Source organism: Nipponia nippon, unplaced genomic scaffold, assembly GCF_047370975.1.
Source record: "Nipponia nippon isolate SJK-2023a ecotype South Korea unplaced genomic scaffold, ASM4737097v1 scaffold_1, whole genome shotgun sequence".
NCBI lineage: Eukaryota > Metazoa > Chordata > Aves > Pelecaniformes > Threskiornithidae > Nipponia > Nipponia nippon.
In genome coordinates, this window is record NW_028262290.1 from 131,823,927 (window position 1) to 131,847,773 (window position 23,847).

General features: G+C 39.1%; 1 protein-coding gene across 3 annotated transcripts in view; it reads left to right on the forward strand.

Annotated features, from left to right (window-relative positions):
- The window catches only part of IGF2BP3 (insulin like growth factor 2 mRNA binding protein 3), a 119,776-nt gene that overhangs the window by 10,753 nt on the left and 85,176 nt on the right, over nucleotides 1-23,847 (forward strand). For all 3 annotated transcript variants that reach the window (XR_015707936.1, XM_087773210.1, XM_087773218.1), the window contains exon 4: nucleotides 15,093-15,141. Coding sequence is in view for 2 of the 3 variants with exons in the window: in XM_087773210.1 (XP_087629336.1) it covers nucleotides 15,093-15,141 (49 nt within the window). In the remaining variant the exon portion in view is untranslated. The remainder of the gene's footprint in view (nucleotides 1-15,092; nucleotides 15,142-23,847) is intronic.

A 23,847-nucleotide genomic window follows, 5' to 3' on the forward strand; every position in this document is an offset into this window, starting at 1 on the left:
AAGCAAGTTCTAGGTGGTGGTGGGCAGCAGCATAACTTAGTCACAGAGAGCTAAAAACTGCTGTGGCTCACCAGGAGGTACTCCTCTTGACCCTAACCAAAGTGCTGGAATATCTCATTACTTATTTGTTACCTGATTGTATGAACTTTGCACCTGCACAGAAATTTTTAATGTAGGATACTCTTAAGAAATGTGCAACTTTCAGGGGTGCTAGGTGTTTAAGACTGTATACAAATCAGATTCTATTTCAATTTCAAATACATACTAAGAGATGGTAAACATGTAGTTTAACATGTGGTCTGTAGGTTTACTAATGCTTAATAAAGGATCTGGAGCATCCTAGGGTACAACATAGGTATTTAAGTTGATTCTAATAACCTGTACAAAATAAATCAGAAATGCTCTTAAAGTCAAAGCAAAGATATTTTTTTTAAATATTGTGTACTTATCGTTAAATTGCCGTTCAGAGTTTAATGCTGATGCCCAGTAGCAGCGGTGTAAAATTGTTCTCATACTGCTAATACCGGTTCATTCAAAGATGCACCAGAATGCTTATTCTATTAAACTATTGTTCTTAAAAACACCCCCCCTAAAAAAAAAAAAACAACCTCAGACACCCCATGTTAAGTTATGATAGGCAAAAAGTGGGTCACCATTTATTTGTGAAATACTAAGTTTGGTTTTCAGTGATGGTCTGCGTCCTAACAGCAAATAGTGAAGTCCTGTTCAAATTTGGTGACTTGTTTTGGGTTGCTGCTTATTTTGTTTGCATTAACAATGTGTTGGCTTAAAGTAAATGATATACCTCTGTTTAGAAGTTTCAATTTTTTCCGTTATGCAGTTGAGAGGGCATTTTTTATGAATAATGTGATTTCTACCCCCTCTTCTACCCTGGCTGCTCTTTTAAAAAAAGTGACTGACATGTAAATATACCCCAAATTCTGCATGTAACATGGAACTGTAAACTCTTATCTAAGGTTGTGGAGTATGCACCTTTTGTACAACTGGGCTTGATGGTAATTGTTCAATTAAAGTCAAATCATGAGCAAAATCATCTTTTCAGGTATGTAGCACGTGCTTAACCCACATAGATTCGATGTTACGCATCACTCCTTGAAAGTAATCTTGGAAAAGATTTAGAAGATTTATTATTATAATTTGTAGAGTCCTTCAGTCTTCTAGATTGAGTTAAAGATTGTGTTACCTTTGTGTTTCACTAGCTTCAGTAAAATCACAAAATTGCATGCACTTACTCTGCTTGGCTCTTGCCTGCCTCTGTGGCAAATAATAGGCTTATGTACATTGTTTTTCTCCCTGGCCCTTTCACTCACGTCACCTGGTCCACACAGTTCACTTACTATGACTGTTATTGGTTTTGCATACGTTGGATTAAGTTCAGCATCTTAACATGAAAATGCTACTTCTGAACGCATGAACGGCAGTACAGATCCAGCATCACACGTGTGGTTACGTCAGTCTCCTGCTGTATAGCAGTGCTGTGTTTTGTACTGCAGCTCTTCAAAATGGCTTTGCAAATGAAAGTTCAAGCTATCTTAACTTTTTAGCTATAGAATGTTGGTGGAAATCACATGTGGTTCTGTATTCCAGAAGGTCGTTCTTTGACATAGTTCTGACTTGTGTCATTTTGGGTGGTACCCTTTAAAAAAAAAAAAGGGAAAAAAAAAAAAAGGGGGGGGTGGGGGAGGCAAGGCATGGAAAAGTCTGTCCAAAACTTAGTCATGTTTCACCACGATGAAACCCTGCAAGTTCCTGAGGAAGAAATGGCATTTGAGCAGTGATAGCTTTTGGGGGATGGCCGCAGTATGCGTGTCCTACCTGATGAGACTTGGGGTAGATGAGGAGAGCTGTGCCTAGTTCTGGGCGGCTGAGCAGGTGCACTGACCTGTTTCTTTTCCCTCTAACACCCAGCTTTGTGAACTTCCCTTGCACTCTGTGGATAACGTGCATGTGGTTACAAACTATTAAAGCATGTCTTTGAGGTTTGGAGGAGGAGAGGGAGGCAGCGATTGCTTTGTTTTGAGGCCTTTGGTAGCTCCAGTTCTGGTTGTTACTGGCAGTTGGCTCTTATTGTGTAGTCCAGTACTAGGTACGAAGCTGGTGCCAGCATAGTTTGAAATAAGCTGAATTTTTGGGGTGTGATGGTGGAGGAGATGAATGAAGAAGACATACAAACAGTAGCATTAGCAGAAAATGATCAGTGACTCCCAAGGAAGGATGATTTCTTTCTGTGGTGAATATTTATCTTAATAACATCATAGTCTTCTGTATGCTGATTGTTGTTGTTGTTCAGTATTTTTAGCTATCTCCTGCTCTTTATTTCTTTAAAATGTTCTTCTTAAATCCTCAGTTGTTGGGCAAATCTATATGCAGATGGAACAGTTGAATTTCAAACCTTTGAAAGGCATATTTAAACCATGCTAAGCTATACTCTCGGGTAAAAGCAACTTGATCTACTTGTGGGGGCAGGTACCACCCAACTGAGGTATCCCTGTTAACAAATCAGTACTGTATGATAGTAAAAAGAAGATAGTAATTACTGTCTTGGTGTGATAATAAGTTTACACATCTGTATACAAACTAAATTTGAAGTAATTAACTGCTAAATAATTGATTAAACTCAGCCAAAATTATCATCATAATTCATATGAACTTTGTTCCTAATCTTAATTTAAATATCCAGCAAAATGCTATGCATTTGAAAACTACAAGTTATTAAATGCAAATAACATTGACGATAATGATGACTAACTTGTAAATTACACTTATGAATTAACTGGTTAGCTGTAGCATGATATAGGCCTTTTCTCTGCTTTGAAACTAACTGATCCAAATTTACAGTTTTGCTCAGTTTAATACAAAGTGAACTAAAATAGTGTAAATGTTAAATGCTACCGTATGTAAAGAGTGTGGTTTTCAGTGCAGAAATGTACACTTTATTTTTTTGTTCTCTGATTGATTGTAACAGTGTATTTAAATCTACAGTGACAGTCAAAAAGTCAATGCTCGCTGTGATCTTCATCCTCAGAACATGGACTATATTCTGTTTTTTCTGTGAAAAAGGAAATTAAAAATAATGGGATTACTTAAAAGGCAATAGTGGCTGTCCTATAATTGCTTTGTATGCTGCCACTTAAAGTCATGGCAGTTTTTTTAATAGTATTATGAAAGCAGGGGGAAATTATTAAATATTAACTGTAAAGGTTACTAAAGAAAATACACTTACACCTCTTATATACAAGTGATTTTTCAACATAACTTGCCTTTGAAACGAATTGTAAAATTGAAATGCTGCAAAACTTAAAATTTGTGAACAACTGAATTTTAGTTGTTGACTTTTCCAGTTGAACAGAACAAAATGATACTCTAATTAAAGCTTTCATCAAGGCCTGGTATGAAAGCTCAGGGATTGCTTTTGTATATTATACTATGTGAGCTTGTGTGCACTAATCAAAGCTGCTACAACAAAACCACAGAAGATTGTTTTGGTAATTCTTAAAAATGAAGTTTAATGAAAGATATAATTAATATTTCTATTAAGTAAATATAAAGAATTGCAAAAGACTCTCTATGCACAAGCTGTGATGCCTTAACTATGCCAGTACAAAATATTTACTGTGAATGTGGATTTACTAGTGTACTTACCCTGACCGAAATTATTGCCCTATGGAAAAAAAGGAGAAAATAAGCTTTGTAGACAATAGACAATTTTGCATGGTTGTTATTACTTTATAAATTTAACTTCTTAAAATCTGTTAATCAAAAAGTTACATTTTTTCCAGTAACCTCTCTTTAAATCAAAACTTAATTATAGAAAACATTGTGAATGTGTGCGAAGTGTGTATATTATTTAGCTCTACATTCCAACTGAAAGATGGTGCATTTTACATTTCAAGGGTATAAAATTTTTTCAGGGGAGAGTATGCGGTTGTTCTAAATAACATGTAACTTTTTACTCTAAGTACAGCTATGAAATAATTTTATTTGGTGCTGTCCGTCCACACAATTTTTGTGTAATTGAATAAGATTTCATTTTTGGGGGAGAACTCTTCAGAGAAAATTGCTTGAAAGAAATTACAATGATGTCTGAAAACCGTAAGCCTAATTTGTTTCTCTTTGCAAGTTATTTAAGTATAGAAAAAGCAATGGTGCTTTTTTTTTTTTTTTAGTTCTGCATCTGGTGACATTCAGCATAAAAATGACAAAGCCAAACAGCAGAGTGGTCACTTTCTATGACTTTTGGGTTTTGACAGGGCAAGAGAAAGGAAGTAAAAATATTTGGTGGTGACAGTGCAAAACCCACACATTCTAGCAATCCTCTGGTTGAGGCGTTGTATCTCATCTGCTTTAGGTCACTTAATCAGTTTAAGGCCATATGGAATTGCCATTAGTAAGGGCCAGCACTTGATTGCTATTTCTCTTGTTGGTATTCAATTAGTTCAACAAAGTGTACTAATAAAATAATTACTAGAGCATCAAAGTGAGAATTAGTATCTGTGCGGTGTCTTAGTTATTGTCTGCATCAGTTTATACTTTAAAAGTTTCTGTTGTTTTTTTGGTTTTTTTTGACTTTTCACTTCTGTGAATAAGGTTTATTTTATTGAACCCTTTCAGATGGAAGAACTTATTTATTTTAAAGCAGAAATAGTAGGAAATGTACAGTAAATTTGACATTTCTGTTGTAAAACTGGTGAGGTATTAATTCTACTTAATCTATTCCTGCTAGTGTGGTCTAGAAGATTTAAAAGAAGCTATTTGTCTTGCCAGTGCTTTTAAACTTTTCTTGGTTTGTCTTGAGATTGAAGGGTAGAAAGTAGTAATGAGGAAATAGGTTGGGTTTTTTTTTAATTAAAAAAAAAAAAATCCTGTAGCCATATGAGCAAGCTAACTGCAGGTCTTTGGTCGGCTTTGCTGGAACATCAGATGATGAGCAGAGTATATCCCTTAAATGCTCAATTATCATGTCAGTGTAAAGTTGTCCTCTTGCAAAGTTAAGTAATATGCTTATTTATGAAAAAAGTAATAAAAAAGGAAGTTTCGGCCAGAATGGATGCAGAGTGAAAGCCATGCATGCGTGTGCATGTACACACACACATGCACTACATTCTTTAAGAGTGGGTTTAAACACTGGAAAGAGCCTGAAACGTGGGGCTGTACGTTTGAAAGTGTTGATTTACTCTGTGCTCTTGCAACTCTGCTTTTAGTTTATTTTGTTCTTTTAAGCACTAGGACTTTCTTCATATTTTTTATTATTATATAGACAGTTGCCTAAATGAAGTAGTTTGCCATTGTTAATATCCTTTTATATTATGGAAGAGACCTGAAAATGCTAGCGAGCCTGTCTGTTAGCTGAGGTTTACATATACACTTAAAATCAGACTAAGCAAGATTTTTCATATATACTGTATAACATGTAAGCTTTTTGAAGTTAGATGGTGCGTTCAGCAGCGTGAGTGTTTCAGTGTGTTTCCATTTCCCAGACCCCACAGGAATCTTTACCGAGATCATTTTAGGAATTGGACATTAATTGCTGTTGTTTTTTGTGAAGTGGCCTGAGAGGTGGCAAACAGGCTTTTCTTTAAAAAAAAAAAAAAAGTCTGTGTGGGCTGAAACAGCGAGGCAGCAAAGAAGTATGCACTGGGATGGGTCCCTGAATTACCCTAGCACCTCTCAGTATAAGCTCTAAAGTAGCTTACTCTCAACCCAAAAGGTTTAAATCAGATATTTAATAGCAAAAAAGTAGCAAATAGAGGCTCCCTGCTCTCTGAGCCTACCTAACAGAGTTCTTGCAATCATATGCTCTAAGTGCATAGGCGGAGCAACTCTTGCTATCTTACTTCAGGCCTTATTTTGCTTCCCCTCCAAACCAGAATTGAATTTGAATGGTTAATCTGGAGCATACAGTGAACTTAAACTGAGTATGAACAACCTTAGCTTCTCTTGTCTGACCTGAAAGACATCAAAATGGGTTAGATCAGCTGTCTATAGCTGTGCCGTAAGGAATCTGGAAAGCATTTCTGATGTTCTCACAGGCTTGTGGTTGAGCAAGTTGGCCTTGGCAGTATGATGGCTACTGAGTTTGTCTATGAATGCAGCTAATTTTATTTAGGTATTTCAATCTGAGATGGGTGGATCACTGAGCTATTGTTAAGACAAGATCTAATCTGGTGTCATAACTCCTGTACCAAAAAAAAGTTGCTGAAACTTTTACATTATACATGATATGTCACTTATTTCCATCAGTTTTCCAACTGATGTGCGAACTTCTGTGGAGTAAGTGATGGTAGTAGGGAAGACATACAAAATAAAAACACTGTGATGGTATATCCAGCAGCTACTTCATGGAACAAAGTATCTTGTTGGCTTTTTTAATTATTCAAGTCTTGGTACCCTTTTTTGCTTCAGAAATGACACTGAAGTATCCTACACCATTTCTTTCTCCTCCTTGGGCTCTTTAAAAGGAACTGAATTCACTGAAAAAAAAAAAAAAAACCAAAAACAAAAAAACAAACCACAAACAAAAAAACCCCAACACCTAACCAAACAAACCCAAAACACCAAAACCAACCTTCTTTTTCCTTTCCCTATCTAGATGTCTCCAGCCCCTAACTTGGCCATGTATTGCAGGGACATGATGTGCAAGTTTCAGTCTAGAGCTGCTTCTTACAGCTGATTTAAAACTTCACGGTTAGTTCATAATGGAAATATTGACTGCTTCAACTCGCAGCCCCTGTGGGCACTGGGAAAACAGGTGAGGGGGGAGAAGAAGCCTTTAGCTGAAGGAAAGGAGGGGTGGGGAGGAGAAAGATAAAAGATGAGCATTGTGTCCCATCATTATCGGATGACTAGTTCATACGGGTTAGGATTTTAAATAGACAATTTTTTTTGCATGTTTAGGAGCATTTTTGCATTTAAAGTTATTATTTTCAGTCCTTCATATACCTCCTGAGTATTTTCACTGTTATCCACATCCCGGTTAATTGCAAGTTAGTGGTGGGGTGGGATAATATTTATTATGGCAAGTGACCATAGCTTTAAAATATTTGTCAACAAAATCAGCTCAGTAGTACAATTATTTGAGGAATACAGACCCCTGCTCTGAGGAGGAGGAAGGAAAGAGAAGCTGTGGCTTTAAAAAACCCATACACCCAAAAAAACCCACCCACAAAAAACACTAAACCCCAAGCCCTCCAAACAAACAGGAGGGGAAAAAAAAAAACAAACCCAAACAAGAAAAACTGTTTCAGTTTCTCCAAAGGGCTGGGGAGATGGAATGCAAAGAAAAGGCCTGAAATGTCAGAAGCCACAAGGGTAGAGGAAAGCCCATTTTCCTAAAGGATACTAGAACTTCCCATTAAATTTAAAGCAGTGCTTAATTCTTTAATTAAAAAAAAAATCTTAACAGCCTTCTCTCATTATTAACACCTGGAAAATGAAAGTTTTTTTTTTTAAAATGAGAAATTCAGCATTAATATGGTAATGGCAGAATCTTTAGAATTTTCTTTTTAAAATGTCTTTATGGACCACTCATGGGAATTTACAAATAATGAATATAAGCTTTTAGTCTAATTAGTGATGTGAAGAATTGTTGAACTGAAATCCTGAAGCAAATGGTAATAGGTGAAAGCCTACTACCCAGCTAATCTACATAAACATAAGAACTACAGTCAGGCTTACATTGGTTGACTTACCTATTTTGTGTGATGTAACTTGGATGTGACAACATAAATATTCTGGTTGTGCTTCTTGAGCTCTCGTATCCTGTCCACAAATATCCAGCCTCTTTCAGGGTATATGAGTTTATCCCACAATGAGAGCCTAGCCCTGTGCCCAGTCGTTTGGCTGGTGGCTTTAGAGAGTGGAGCTGTGTGGTGTCCTGGCCCCATGGACAGCTTTCTGATTGTTCATCCTGGTGGAAAGTAGTAAGCAAATCCGATGTTTCACAGGCACTGGTAGGAAATTTGATCATCAGCACAGAAGGATCTGTGAGGTAATCCAAGAGCCAGATTTTCATTTTGAATGCTGAGATAATACACCTCTCCAAAGCATCTACTTTGGTGTGTTGTATGTGCAAGAGGAAAGGGGAAAAGTGTAGTTAGGAGGCAACCATTATGTCTTGCATGAGCTTGAGAAAAAAATTTTTCTTTGTCTGAATTTTATGGAAAATCCTTATTCTGAGTGGTAGTACAGAGGGCTTTTAAATCCAGGTCTGGGATTAAATAATGAGGCAACACAAAGAGAAGTATTGCTGCAGTTTGCCTGTGGCTTAGCCAAGCTTAGTCTGCTTGATTTGCTGAATTGCGTCTGAAATTGGAGCAAAAACATTTCCTCTTCACGTATTCTGCTGTCCAGATCAGTGTGTAAAAATAAAAAGTGGTGATGCTTGTTAACAAGTCAGTATTTGAAACCATTCTCCTTTCTTTCTTTTGTAGGTAAGGCATCAAGATGAACTTTCTGGTTCACAAGCTAATGGCTTGACTTGATAAAATACAGTAACTGTATCATTAGTGTGCCTTGTAATATACACTAGGAATTAATTACCTTTTAATAGAAGTGATATAAAAACCTCCGTTTGCCACTTTACCGAAACTGAGTGGGTTTTTAATAGAAATTCAGTATACCTTCTTTTGAGGCAGGGAGCGTGATCCTTTGCTTTTGTATTTATCAGAACTACTTGTTAGGAATAAGCAAATCGAGTTATAGAATTGTGTGTGTATGTACATATGTAGTTTTATACATATGTATAAAGATGGCTCAGAATGTTCATTCAATAAGCTTTATTAGGATGGGCTTATTACTATTTGTTAGGTGCTTTCAGGGATCAAATATGAACAACTTAAAAAGACTGAAAAGATTGCTTAAACCCACAGAGTTTCAGTGTGAAGTCTGGAGGCAGGCAGAGACTGCAGCACCTCTTACAGGACAAGCTACTCCAGTGGCTTAATCTGTATCATCACTTACGTGTGCCGTGAAGAAAATGATAAGGAGAACTCCCCTCCCTCACCTTGTAACTAAAAAAAAAAGCTTCTGCTTTTTTCCCCTGACAACACTAACATGAATTGAGAGTTAAGGATTTTTTTTTTTAGTTTTTCCTGTAAACCTGTTTTCCCCCCCACACGCACTAGAAGAACATTGAAAACACTGATTCACTCTGTTGTGATCAAGCATCAGCTGCTTGAAGGAACCTGAGGGGGAGAAACTGGTAAACTCTGTGTGTGGGGGTAGCTTTTTGTGTTGGGTTTTTCTTGCATGTTTTTATTTTGCTGGCTGCAGAGTAAACAATAAGGCACCTCTTTCCTCTTCCCCCATAAATTCAGTTGATTACCAGCAGTTTTCCATTTGGTTATAGGAGTCACTAACTTAGTTTCTATGGCTGTTCACATCAGGACTTTTTTTTTATACAGAAGTTGTTTCTTCCCGTTTGGCACTAGCCACAGTCCATAGTGTTTTTTTTGTTGTTGTTGTTGTGTGGGGGTTTTTTTTAATATTTCTTCTCCAGCTGTCTCTGTTGAGTTTGTGTCGTCAGTGAAGTAAGCTTGAGAAATGCTTGTCTTTGTCTTCATGCTGCTCTTTGGAGCTCAGGGAGGAAAAGGGTTGCTTTGGTGAGCGAGTCTGGGTTTTCAGGGGCATCCCATGTAGCTGTCAGAGCTGGGGGACCATGAACTTGGAGGCAGCGCTGATGGGTATTGGCGTATTCTGCATCTGTGCTGCTGGTGTGAGGTGCCAAGACTTTTTCCAGGTAACCAGTATAGCAGTGCCTGCCTACAACGGATGAGATGAATAAGCGTTTGCTCTTTGCACATTCCTAGGAGTGGAAAAGGTAGACCATTTACTTTCTATCCCGTAGGTATTGAGTTCAAACAATTGACGGGACTAACATTGTCGATGTTCACTTGATCTCCTTTCAAACATGTTTAACTCTTTTTCCATAGTCTCTTGTTTAAAAAGAGTAGGTTTGCGCTGTGCGGGTTTAAGGCGTTGACTTTGTATGTAGTTCCTATGGCTGCTGAAATAAGAGAGTATTACGTGGCTCTATTGTTGAGAAATGGGAATTAAGGAGCAGGCAGCAGGTCTCGGGGGGGCGGGAGGGAGGATGGTGAGAAGGGTCTGGTAAGAGTGTGGGTACAACGACAGGGTGGAAGTGCAGCCTCTTTGATACTTGTGTATGTGCTCCCCTCTGAAACAGTCAACTTTTGACACACCTATGAGAGATACCATGTGATAAAAAAAACTGGGGCTGTGAGCAAAAACATGATACTTTAATGTTCTTTGCTTTATAGTTGTCTATCTTCTGTTTTTTAAAATTATTGTCCCTTAAGGGGAGGTGTGGGTCTTATGTGATTTGCCTTTGCCAAATATCATATAAAGCATACAGTGAGACTGTGTTAGTGAGTGAAAGTGTATAGTGAGGTTTTATTTAACATAGGGATGCAAAAATGGACAATTTTTGAGACCTTGTTAACCTAAGAGGATTTTGATAGGTTGAAGAAAAGAAGTGATGTATATAGGGAGGGCAGAGAGAGAAGCAAAGAGTACATATAAAAGAAAGAGTGCTGAAATTGTGGTTTTTCTTATTCCCTCCTCCCACCACCTTTTCCCTGAGACATGTTTAGTATTGTTTCATATGTGTGGAGGGTTCTTGCGGGTCGGGACCACTGGATGTCCCTGCATATGTTCTCTGTATTTACATGTGAGAGATTACCCCTTCAGAGATCACGAAGATGGCTTTTAGTAAACTATCCATCTTTATTGTACTTTGCCCTTTCTGTCTCTGCACACACATGTAGCACAAATATGCTGTTTTCCTTGTGAAGAAGAACAATGATGTCTTTTTTTTTTTTTGTTTTGTTTTACCTGCTTTCAGTGTCGCAGAGAGCTTCATGTCCCCCAAACACAAGGCTCTGTGTCTTAACATCCCCAGAATAAATATGTTGACCTATGGTCATCAGCAGTGGCTTGAAGTAACTGAATCCAGCTACCTGCATAATACCTGAAAAGAATAATTAGAACACATGCAATTCTTCTTAAGTAAATTATTGCTAAATAATTGCTTATGGACTAACCTTATACAGAAACCAGAGAAGTCTGTTTTCTTCTTACCCAGTACAAGCTGTTTGGGGTGTCTTTGAAAAAGAGAAACAAGTGGGAATACCTGCTCACATGCTGTGAACTATAGGTAGCTTTCAAAAACCTTCATATGATACAAAGCACAAACATAATTTGCCCAGACTTTTTTTTCCAGTTGACATCTATTTGTAATGCCTATTTAGAATGGAAGAAATTAATTAAGAAATCTGTTTAAACTGGAAAAAGTGCATACACAAGGCTTAAATGAGTCACATTGAGAGATGCTGGCAATGTTTTACTAAGGATTTCTTAAGACTAGGTGAGCTATATATTAAATGAAACTATTGTAATAAAATACCTTCATGGAATTTGAAAGGACTATTTCTTGTCTTACACACCTGGTATGACTGCAAGTAGTTGTAAAGTAACAAAACTTAAAATTATTTCAGAACAAAATAAAACAAAACCTTCTGTGGGTTTATGCTGCCTGGGATGTGATAACTATAGGAGCTTTGCATATACTGTAGTTTGCTGAAGAAAACAGGGTTATGAGAAAGATAGAAAGCACCCTAAAAGAGCTGACATTGTCTGAGATGGGAGAGTATTTCCAGGAAGATGCTCCCATATTTTTCTCTTTCCTCTCCCCATCTATTGTGTAGAGTTTTGTCCCTGTGCAAAAGCATGCTTTTTGAAGTCGGAACCCATCCTCGTGGAAGCTGTTGCTGCTCCGGTAAATTCAGTCAGACCCGGCTTTGTCCGTTATTCTTTGCTACACATTTGCATTTGGTTTGGGATTTTTCTTGAGGAAGTTGAGAGCCGATTCTGCAGGGGTTCACGTGCACGCAGTAGAGGCAACTGCAGATCGCTAATGCCACCCTGCAGCGAGGGTGCATGGGGCTGCCAAAGCACAGGAGATGGGCAGGAGGAGCGATCTCTCCGAGCAGGAGCTGCGCAGGTTATTGCAGTTTGGGGTGGATTCGGTCTCCATCTGCTCGCTGCTCGTTCAGTGCCCGTTCTCGTCCTGGGAACACAAATCCACCTCTGTCATTTCTATCTGTTCTTTCTGTGTGGGGAGAAGGGTGGAGAGGGAAAGGGGTTATAAGCTTTGTGTATTTTTAGGTAATTTTCAGAAATATATTTAGGTTTTTTTTTTTTAATAGGAGCTGATAGTAACTGAAATGAAGACATCTCAAAGGTGCTCGTGCTCTTTTATCTTACACTGGTTCTGTGTGGTTCCTCTCTTGGCCATGCAAAGCTTTAATATTTTTTTTTTTTCCTGTTGCTAATTGTGATACAGCAATAGTGTAAAAAAAAAAAAAATCAAATTTTCACGTACATCAATAAACACCAGATTTCAAACTTGTGCATTGGGTCACAAGTTAAAATTACTTGTAGTGCAGCCAAGCAACTGATGAAGGTGTAAATAGTTTCAAATTAAATGGTTCTTATAGCTGTTCTTTTTTTTTTTTTTTCTCGAAGTGACCTTTCAGTTTTGTACAATAGGTGTCTCACTATTGCCATAAATTGAGGTGCACAGCGGGACTGTACCCGTTTTGTATTTGGCTTGCCATTTCCGTTGGCTCTGTATGAATGTGGTAGAGGAACTGGTAATTTTAAGGTGGCATTTCTTCCTTGCTCCTCTCCCTTCCTCCTCCTCCCTTTCAGGATACTGAAGTTATTTTTGTGCTACAAATGTTGGTTGGCAAAGTTTTAAATTGCACCAAACTTTTTGGTCCCTCAAAGCCACGTGGGAAGAAAAAAAACAACAAAACCAAAACAAACAAAAAAACAAACCCGAACTTCATGTTATGTCCTTTATTGTTGAGTAAACGTAGAGATTGCTTTTTTTTCTTTTGGTCCATCTTTCAGGTGCTGGGCAGTAAAGGAGAAGATAGTTAGGTTTTCCTTCCAAAATGAAATGTGAGGTAGCAGTTGTGTGTGTGAAACTTGTGTAAGTGCATCTGGAAAGGACTTTCCCTTCTCCTGGTCTACACTGCTCAGCGTGAGCATTTGCTGCTTAACTTGGCGTGGAGCTGGGGTGAGACCTGTTGTTGGTGTGCTGGCTGGGCTGTTGCGTGCTCGGATCCTTCTGCGAGTGGCACTCCTTGCTACGAAACTCTCATGAATTTTAATTTGAATCTATAAGTGTCAGAGACTATAATGGCACGACACAGTTTGAAGCACATTGAATAGCGTATTGGCTGCCAATTTTGCGGTCTGGGATTTTTTTCTTTGCATTAAAATTTCCTTGTATTTTTAATATTGAATGAACACCCCCTTTTATGTTCTACCTTAGGACCCAACTTTCAAGTTTCAGGCTGCTGTGTGAGATTATTTTGATATTTCAGAGCAGTATATCACTACTTTAGGGTGATTGTTTTATAGCAGTATCGCTAGCTGAGATTACAGTTTAAGGAAATCTTTGCAGACTTCAGGGAAATTTCCCCCCCTTCCTATTACAGTGAAGCAGCTCCTGACTCTCTTTGCTTTATTGGAAATGAAAGCTTAAACAGGGTTGTGTGCGGCTTGGGTTTTCATTCTCCCTTCCTCGCCTATTTACATGATCAAATGCTGAAATCAGCTCTTACTTGCTTGAGAGGGAGTGAAAACAGCTGAGAAATGCTGCACAACTGAGACCTGTTCGTCTTTTCTGGAAAAAGTGCATTTGTCGCTTGATCTCATGGTTGCTGTAGTGTTTGAGGTGACACGTCCACATGAGGAGAAGTTTGGGCAAGGTGGCTTTGTGCCGTAAGCTCCGGCTGCGCCCCGAACAAAGCCTGTCGAGAAGAGCGTTTCAAGATGTAAAACGCTCACTGCAGGCCTGTGTGGGTGGGTGGTGGTGGTGTTGAGGAAAGCAGTGTATTTTAAAAGGATCTGAGGGGGAAAACGAAAGCTTTTGATTTTATTGCTAGATGGGAACATCTCTAAAACTTGTTTTGTTGCAAGATTTTACTGGCTTGTATAAGTTTGACAAACTTCTGTTATAAAAAGTCCTTAAAATGGGAAGCGATTTTCTGTGAGAGGTCAGTATTGAGCAATTAAAACACTAAGTAGAACTGCGTGTTTGAACACAAGACACTTATTTAGCTGCTTTGGTGAACCAAAATGTAGTTGAGACCTTCTAAGCTAGATTGCTCTGTGTCGTCCCCTCTCCCTTCCCCAGATCTTCCCTGGCTAGCCAGACTGACCCAACCAGCATGCCCTACCTGAGCCCAGCTGAAACTCTGTTAATCTACACATTCTTGTAAATCCCAAGGGTTTTGTGGCATCTCTGGCATTTATTTGTTCTCTCACTTTGGGGGAAGGGAGGAGACAAAGGACTTGGCTGTGAAGGCAGCCAGCACACTGCCAGGCTTTGCAGTAGCACTTCAAAGTGAACGTTTTGTTTACTAGATAAGCAAAAACTGATGTAAATTTGGGGTGCAATTACAATAAATTTATTGATTTTTACCCCCTTCTCCTGATCAGAGATGGAGAATGTCAGCCATATAAATGTTAGAGTATAGTCTGTTGTTAGGCTAATGAAAAGCTTAATATCAAAGCAAATGTGTTTATTCAAATTTATATTTTCTTCCTTGAAGGGATGTAGAATCCTGACGTATCTTCTTGGTGAATTTAAAAAAAAAAAAAAAAATTTCTTAGAGTGTGTGGAGGGGAACCCAGAACAAATACATGGGATTATCACACCCATTTATGATGGAAAGAGTTAGATACTGAAGGTCTTAAAGCTGAAATAGAAATAGTCTTCAAGAAAAGCAGAGACTTCATGAAATGTAACAGCTGTCAAATGTGTAACAAGTATTTCTGTAACAGCTCTTTGGACTTGAAATTGTTTTGACCTGACATTCCCCCCCCCCAGCTATCTGTTAGGGTTTTTGAGTTGTGTATTTGGTTTTGCCCCCTTAGTATGACAGATGCTTAAATGTGGACACTGCTATGTATAGTCTGTTTTGCAATAATGTTTTCTTTCTGTTTTTTTTAAACTATTTTCTTTAATTTATCTGCAGGAGTCGGAAGCTTCAGATCAGAAATATCCCGCCTCACTTGCAGTGGGAGGTAGGAAGTTACTTAAAAAATTGGTATCTGTGCTTAAAACTGTGTTTCTGTTTCTTTCTTTATCCACAAGAGTTTTCCCCTTCCCCCACCTTTCACTTGCTTTGCACACACCACCCATTCTGTTCTGGGGAAAAATCCTTTGGAAGAGGGAACAATAGAGCCTTCTAAGCAATTCAGATAACTGCCTTCATTTCTGCTTTCCGAGTTAACCATAAAAAATGTTGAAATGGATTCTTTGGTGAATGCTGACTTCCTGATGCAGTCACTCTCTTTGACTGAAAGCTTGTCCATTTTGGAGCTTGCTGGTGTGTGAGTTCAGTAAACTTAATACAAGTTCATATTTAAATACTTGGCCAAAACCTTTACAAAAGCAGAAATTTAATGCTGATCCTTTTTCTTTGATTCCCACCCCCTTCCCTGCTCCTCTATAGTGGTGGCATTATGGCAAATTTTTTGCTCATGCTATTACGGTTATGGGCTCTCACCGATATATTGTGTACCAGCTGACTTTTGTAGTAGATGGGCTACTGTGAGGACGATCTGTTTTCTTTACTGTTTTTCTACCTTGTATGTGTTTAAAATATTGTTTTCATGTTTTACTAGTGGCAAGTTATCCCTTTGCCTGAGGGAGATTGGAGGGTGGAGGGTTTGAGGATAAAGCTCCCGTAGGGTTGTTCTCTGAGCAGGTTTGGTCTGCCTTCTTCATCTGACTTTCCGTCTGCAGCTACTTCTTTGTTTGCACTGCTTGGTTGTTTCCTAGCTTTGGAGAAAAACAGAGGCATTGCTTTGTCCAACCTAGGCTGTCAACCCCAGGGTTTCTGTAAGATACCAGCACACACCACCCCTCAGTCTGTCCTTCTGGTGTGTGCTGTCCATATGAGCATTTCCTCTGCACTTCCTGAACCTTGTGCTCCCCTCAGTTGAACCATATCCACCTGATACCTTTTACTTCAATTTCATTTTGTCAAGCTTTTGGGAAGTGTAGTAATAGAAATGGTTGAGGGTGACCGATCTGAGGATTAACTTATTTTTTTGGTACAAACTTACTCTGAGGATTTTGTGTAGGAATGCTGAGTATCAGAGCAGAGGCATGAGATTCAGAAAGTGAATAAATGTGGATGTAAGCACTGTTGAGCAGAGTACATCAAAATGCTTCTACCTGCTCGTCCCTCCTTACATGTGTGTAGCTATTACTGCTTGTATGCTATGGGTATCTACCCTGTTTCCCATCTGCTTCCTGATTTTTAAATGATATCCTTCTCCATTGCTGCAGTTTCTGTGGTGACATCTGGTCTCAGACAGATGTTCCCTCTACCCCACCTTTTTAAACACTCTGTCTTCCTGAAGTTCCCAAAGAAGAGTTAAAATTGTCCCTGTTAACATCATCTCAACCTTGCCTAGATGTCCTGAAGATGCTTGTACAGACCTGACCCTTTGTCTAGGCACAGAATTTAGAGGGATGAGGCCCCAAAATAACTTCTACAATACTTTTGCATTCCCTTGCAACATCAGGGCTTCTTGCCAAGTATGGTTTGTCCACAAACTTCCTCAAGTTTTTCTTTGTAAGTGCTTGTGGTCTGTCACTTCTGCACTAAGCAGGTAAGTTTTATATGTTTTCAAAAGAGTGCTGATGACAAAATACAGCAACTGGTGATTAAAGTAATCAGGGAATTGTCTTGTGGCAAGCTCACCTTGGGCTCTGGTATCTTTTTTTTTTTGGTGCTAAAAGACCTTGCAAAAACTTATTTTGAGCCCTGTAAGAAAGTTTTGGATGATTCCTCCTTAAAACGAGTCCTTCTTGCAACCAGTTGCTTGGTAAGGAGTGTAAAAGTTTATACATACAGAGAGGGATTTATATCAAAGCAATGCTCTTGCATAATGTTTTCTGAGGGGATGGTGTGTGTGTGTGTGGCAGCTGGAGCAGTTTTACTTAAATTGTTTCTTATAGTCCCTCTGTGCCAATCTGCTTGCCTCATCACTCCTTTGTTAATTGCTTGAATCAAGACTGACTTCTTCTAATGGGTGTGGAATCCTTAAAACCAAACCAAAAACAACTGATGAAAGAGGTCTCTAGGTTAGTTCAGTCTAACAGCCCTCATATATGTTCGATATTGGAATACAAAACACACTTAGTACATTGCCACAGCTTTCTTTTTACAGTGATACAGGGATATTTGAAAAAAATGGAAGAAAGATTAATGTTCTTGTGAATTTTTTTTCCTAGTATAACCATTATTAGGAAGATTACTTTGTCATTCTTGGCAAAAGTATTAAGACAATTATTTCAACAGAGCTTGTTTTAGTTTTGTTCTTTGTAGAAAATAAGCATTTCACATGGGAAGCCTACAGGTGTGCCCCTAGCAGTCGGTGTGCCCCTAGCAGTCGGTGTGCATGCCTGTAGTGCGGTGCTTCGTGGCTGTTCTTGTTGCCAGTGTGTCACACAGTGGTACATGTAAGTCCTGGGCCTTGTGGGACTGGGACCTTGGCTTATAACAAATCCCCCACAAAACCTCTTATAAGGAGGGCATCCATAGTGTTCTCAAATGCAGCTCATCAGGGTTGGAGAAAGTGGGTCTGGAAGAGTGGTAAGGGTGCTGGTCACACAGGAATGTAGCTAAACTGTTTGTGGCGTGAAGTGTAACATAGTTTGGTAGTAGCTCCCGCTCCTAAGCACCCCAGAGAATAGTATTGCCTCCTGGTTTTCAAAACTAGAAAAACGTTCAGGGAAGAAGTTGAAGCTTAATCTGAATTGAGAATGTTTTGTGATCCATCAGCTGAGGAAGGTGCCCCATCATCAATATAAGTGCTTTGTTCTCCATGCAGATGGGAGCTGGCTCTTAAGATTTATGAAACACTGGAGTAAATGAGTTTCCTGTGAAAACCTTGAAACAGTTTCACTGATGTACCTTCTTACCTTTCTAAGAGGCATGAGCGCCTATTTAGCAAAACCTAGTGTCTTTAGTAGCATGGAAGAGAGAAAACATTGAACTTTAGGGTTAAGGAAACCTTGACTTCCCCTTGGAAGAAACTGGGTATCCTAGAAACTCATGTGAGGTAGGACACTTGACCTATAGTTATTCCGTATAGATTGGGAAATAAACAGTGTGTGTAAATGGCCATAGAGTAACAAGCATTTATTAATAAGACTTTTCATAATCCAAGTACAGATTCATAATCCAATTCAGATTAGCTATTTGCTTTTCTGGCTGCCTCCAACTAGTTTTCTCCTTCACATAGGTTGAAGTTACTGAACCAAATGCTGACTCTTACAATCAGCCATAGCAATTAGACTTGTAGTTGTTTCCTCTGGTTAAGTTGTTTCCTCTGGTTAAGATTTCACTGTGTACTTATCAGACCACCATGGTATAAGTAAAAAAGGTAAGATAACCCTTTTAGACCATATTCAGAGCTAAGTGGTAGAAGAAAGGCAGATAATGACCTGCTGTAATCTGCTGAGTTACTACATTGAAACAAAACCACAAGGTTGCTATCCTGAAGGGCTCACTCTTAAAGTGCAGCTGTAAAAGACAAAATTCTAATGTATTCCAAGGCGTTCAAGGTCAAGTTTGTACAAAACTTGCCTGGTGATTAATTTGAACTTCACAAGAAGATTTTTGGCAGGGTTCTGCAGGTTTCTGTACCTGTGGGTTGGGTACTCTTGTACTCCTTGCCCAGCTAGGAGAAACTGGGGGTAGAGGGAAGGCAGCATCTCTGAACTAAGAAAATTTAGGGCTTACCTCAGACTGAAATTGGAGTCTGGACTGGTAGGGACTTATCCAGGATCATGTTCTCCTCTCATCCAGGAGGTCACTTGCATTTTTTTTTTCCCCCCTTCCCTCGCTGGACTGTCTGGGTCTGAGGACTCTGGATCAGTGCCCATGTTCCATAAAAGCATCATCACTTCTGGAATGCATCTTCTTCCTTTTATTCTGCTTGCATATAAATTGCATATAGAGGTTATTGTATCAATTTAGTAATTTGAAGGACATGTGCATGATCAGATTTTATTTTTTTAAATAGTTTCACTTTTTACGAAGTTTGTTTGGTGAAGAAAACCCTCAAACAATTAGTGCACCTTTTTTAATGATAGTAGGTGGGTATCATTCCCCCCCCCCCCCCCCCCCCCCCCCCCCCGTCAAATACAAGTCCATATTGATGCTAGGAATTATGACAAGTGACGGATTTAGCACATCACCTTTTCCCATTCTCCACACATACCAGTCTCATCTTTCTCATTGGAAACAAGCACTCTGGCTCTATGGTGTCTGCAGAAAAGTAAACAGATCTCTATTACTCTTTCCTGAACCACAGCCTGTAACATACTGTTTTGACTCCTAATTTGTAACCGCAAGTAATCTCTCACTTAGCTTGTGAGTATTCAGCACTGGAGGTGTATTTGCAAGACAAAATGATATGCCTTCTAGAAGGAGGTCTAGGTGTGGTAATTTAAAACTGAAGTACCTAGAGGTTGTTTCTGATTCAACACGATGGGGATCCAAGTAGAGTTCTTCTGAGAAGGAACCATTATGTGAAATGTCACCCGCAATTTTTTTTTTCTTTCTTTTAAAACTAGATTCCTTAGTGTAGAAGATGCTTCAAGATATTTTCTTTCCAAATATTTTTTCCATGTTTAGTGAATAAAGCACTAGAGAACAGACTTTCAGGACACAGATGGTGCCAGAAACAGCACTTGCTGGCTCAGCAGGAAGGTAGCTGTTGAAGAGTTCCCACTTATCTTCTGTGGGCTTATTTCCTTATCGGTTTGTATGGAACAGATAAACAGATACAGTGTTGATGAACTTTGTAACAAAAAAGGTAGACTAAAAGCTCAGCCTGTGGAGTGTGAACCTGTTGAGTGAGCAGAGAAGCAAGAAAAACATTGTGAATGTGTATTCCTAGCTTTGCTGTGAGACTTGCAGGTTGCTTTTGGGGACAGAAATGTGTGGGAAGGGAGGTCTGATTTAGCTCTTCCAAAGGCGAAAGGATGTTACTAAACAGGGTTTGCTTTTCCTCACTTTTCATGGAAATGCAAAACAAAGTCTCATAGTTATGCTGAGACCTCTGATGTTTTAGATTCTCCAAGCAGAAGTAGTAATAGAAAAGGATTTCTGGATCAGAGTTGCAATGTGACTGCAGGTCCTGCATTTAGATTTCTGTCAATGCAAGAAAGGTCTGAGCCATCTCCACCCATCTGCATATTTTGTAAGACAACTTTCAGTTTCTTTAAAAGAATTGAGACTGATTCTGATTGTGAGTAAATGTTAGTAAATCTTCTTACAGGGCACATAACTGTCCTGAGGATCTGTAGTAGCTTGTGTTGTTTCTTCGATTAAAACAGCTAAGCTGTGTGGGGTGGGTTGGTTGTTGTTTGTTTGTTTTTTTAATCTAGAGATGCAGTGTAAAAACTAATCTTGCTGAATGGTACCTGCTTGTGATGCAGCTTATTCTAGAATACCAAGGATATGAAGAGGACAAGTGGGGAACTTGTGGGTTTTAAGAAACGAAAAGAAAAACATGAAACCATTGCAATTAATAAATTAGGATTATACAAAGCAGATATTTCTCATAAAGCAAGATGTAAAGGAGAGATGCAGGAATGAGATGAGCTACAATGAAAAGAATTCTAGAAGAAAGATGAATCAACAGTAAAGAAGTTTACAATGTATTGAAATATGATCTTTCACCTCAAGCCTCCTCCAAGAATTCTAACTTAATGTAATGCTATAAAAATAATGTATAGCCATAAAAATGCTAGTAGAATGCTAAGTGTGTACAAATTATCTGCTGCTGCCTGCTAGGTGTGGGAATCTCTAGTAGGGATCTTTTTTTGTTTCTTCCTCAGGGTTGCTACATCGGGCACTAAGCTGTACTTTTTGCCAATTACTACTAGTCCTACTCAGGACGAGAATGGAGAACATGGTAGTCTGCTCCCTGCAGCAGCCTTTTACATATTTGAAGACCTATAACATTTAGGGAGGGTTAAGGAGAGAGTTTAAGTTCTTTCAATCTCTTCTCAGGACTCTTATTTCTAGGCAATTGATTGTTCTTAAGTCTCTCACCTAGGAACATCCCATGAGGCTTCTCCAGAGTAGTTTCTGTAGTTTAAGATCACTTTGAGCTCTTATCTTGTTCTCTGGTATGTTTGCACTCCATTTCAGCCTTGTGCCATCTTCAAATTTAATAAACACAAACCTGATACAACACTAGCTGTGGTGGTCCCTGCAAACCCTATGAAGTAGAGCTCTTCAGTTGGACAGTAGGCTGGTAATGACTATTACCTGGCAGTGATCACAAGGTCAGCTTCTCACCTGCTGTTTTAGTGTTGGCTGTGTTTACCTTATGAGTCTGTTGTAGGGGACAGTGTCAAAAGCCTTCTGCAGAGAGATCCTCCCCCCACCCCAACAGTTAATTCTGCTGTTATGAGAAACTGGAGAGATTTATCAAGAATTATACACATCAAACAAAGGTTGAATGTTGATCACCCACTTATTTTTATTCTTAACTACAGGATAGAGGGCAGAGCAGCCCCTGGGGCAGTGCAGATCCCTGGGCAGCACTGCCTCTTCCTCATCCTGGATCTATAGCCAGGGGGGTATGGGGGCTGCCTTTGCTCCTCTCCTGCCAAAGGAAAAAGAGAAGATGGTCTTTCCTTTCTGCTAGATGACCTGGGCCCCACACTCTGAATTAACTATTTCACCTGAGCTGCACATATTTCCCATTGTCTAGCTGTGCTTAGCAGCAGGTGAGGCAATCTGATATAGGAAAGTGACCATGTCTGTGGCAGACCATTCAATTTTGCACTTAAGACAACGTACTGGCTTATGTTGGGATTTTAATTGCCTGACTTAATTATAGGGGGTGATATTTACTGGTATATGTGAGGTAATAAACACCTTTTGCAGGTGTTTAAAATACAGGGTGTGGGACTGAACGTCCTCGGATAAACATGCAATAAGCATATTTCTCACTTGGAATGATTTATTCATATGAGTGTGTTGGCTACAGTGGTGCTGATAATCATCTTACAGTTGTTATAAACAAGAGGAAAAATCTAGTGGAGAAATTAATTTTCTTTGAGAATTGGACTACATAATTTCTTACTTAAATCAGGATCTTATTAAAAGTAGTAGATAGTGATGCTTTCATTAAATGTGTGCCCCCATTTAAGAGTTAATATGCCAGATGCACACACTGAAGATACTTTGCTGTGCTTTTATTACTGTTGTAGACTTGGAAAAGTAGTTAACACAACTTTTTTCTTTAGGAAACTTGTATTGCAGTAGCTTAAGTAAGAAATAGAGAAGTTAGAGGTGAGGTCAGGGCTCTGTTGTGCTAAGCACCTAGAAGATACAGAAGGTGGTCTTCCAGCCACAAGAACTAGGCATAATGTTAGTACTCTGTTTCAAAGAAATCAGAAGACTTGCCAGGTCACAGCTGGCTTGACTGACACAGTTTAGATGTGTGAAAGTTGCTTTTCCTCCTGCTGGCCAAGGAGATAAAGTTGACAGAATAGGAAGTGGAAGATTTTTGGGCTCGTGCTGCAGGAAAAGTGGTGTCGGGTGGTTGCTCAGGCAGCCGCTTTGACTTGTGTGGCAGAGGCAGGAAGGTTGGCTGAGCAACTTTTGAAGAAGGTGCTGAAGTGGCACAGCATTTTGACCAGAATATTAAGCAAGCTGGAATAACTGCTGGCTTCTCTGAATATACTGAGTAGTAAGCTGCAGTGACTTCGGGGCATGGTTGGTGAGCTGTTGGTTAACCCTGCTGTGGAGGGGGCAGGACAAGGAGTGGAGGGAAGCATCCACTTGGACCTGAGATTTTTAATCTGTTGTCTTGTCTGAGTCACACAGCTTTGATTCAGTGAGTTGTCTAGATCTCCATGTTGGAGTATGAACCGCTTTTGGCTGCGATGGGCTCTAATGTCAAAGCACAGAAAACCAGTGAGTTTTAAGTGTTAAATGTGGCCATTCCAACCAAGATATGCAGAAGCTTTATGTCTTTGGACACTGCATTTATGGGCCTATATCTTATTTTCCTTCCAACATTCGGTGGGAGAAATAGTGAAGGGCTAAAAAAAAAAAAGGGAATGATTCAGTGTGACTGTTTGATCAGTGCAACTGTTTGATCCAAACTTTTCCCCCATCCAAATTTGTTCCATTGTCCTGTGACTGAGATGAGAAAAATTCTGTTTTCATGACTAGTTTTTGATCTTCTAGGATGAAGGCAGGCACAACCTGTGATCCCTTAACTTTTCAGAAATGTTCTAATACTTAAAACAGCTGTTAGTGTGCAAGAATTTTGGCATTGTCACCATGGGGTTGCTTGGCACTGTTAAAACAATGTGTTGCTCACAAGTCTAGAATAATATGGTTACTTGTTTACCCTGTCACTAACAATGACTCCAAAAGTTGAGAAATCTTAAAAGACGCAAAAAGCTTGCTTGGTTCAAACACTTTTGGGAAACCAGCCACCAAATCTTACTTTTTATTTGTAATTCTAGAAAGGTGTCTGGGAAGACCTTTGTTCAAGGGCTCAGTTGCCAAACTCTTGCACCCCTTAGCTATAATTTTTATTTAAGGAGTCACTTTAATCATGGTGCAACCTCTTCATCCAGTGTTCTGACATGTACTTTCATAAAATTACAAAACCATTCAGGTTGGAAGGGATCTCAGGAGGTCTGTAGTCCAACTTTCTGCTCAAAGCAATGTC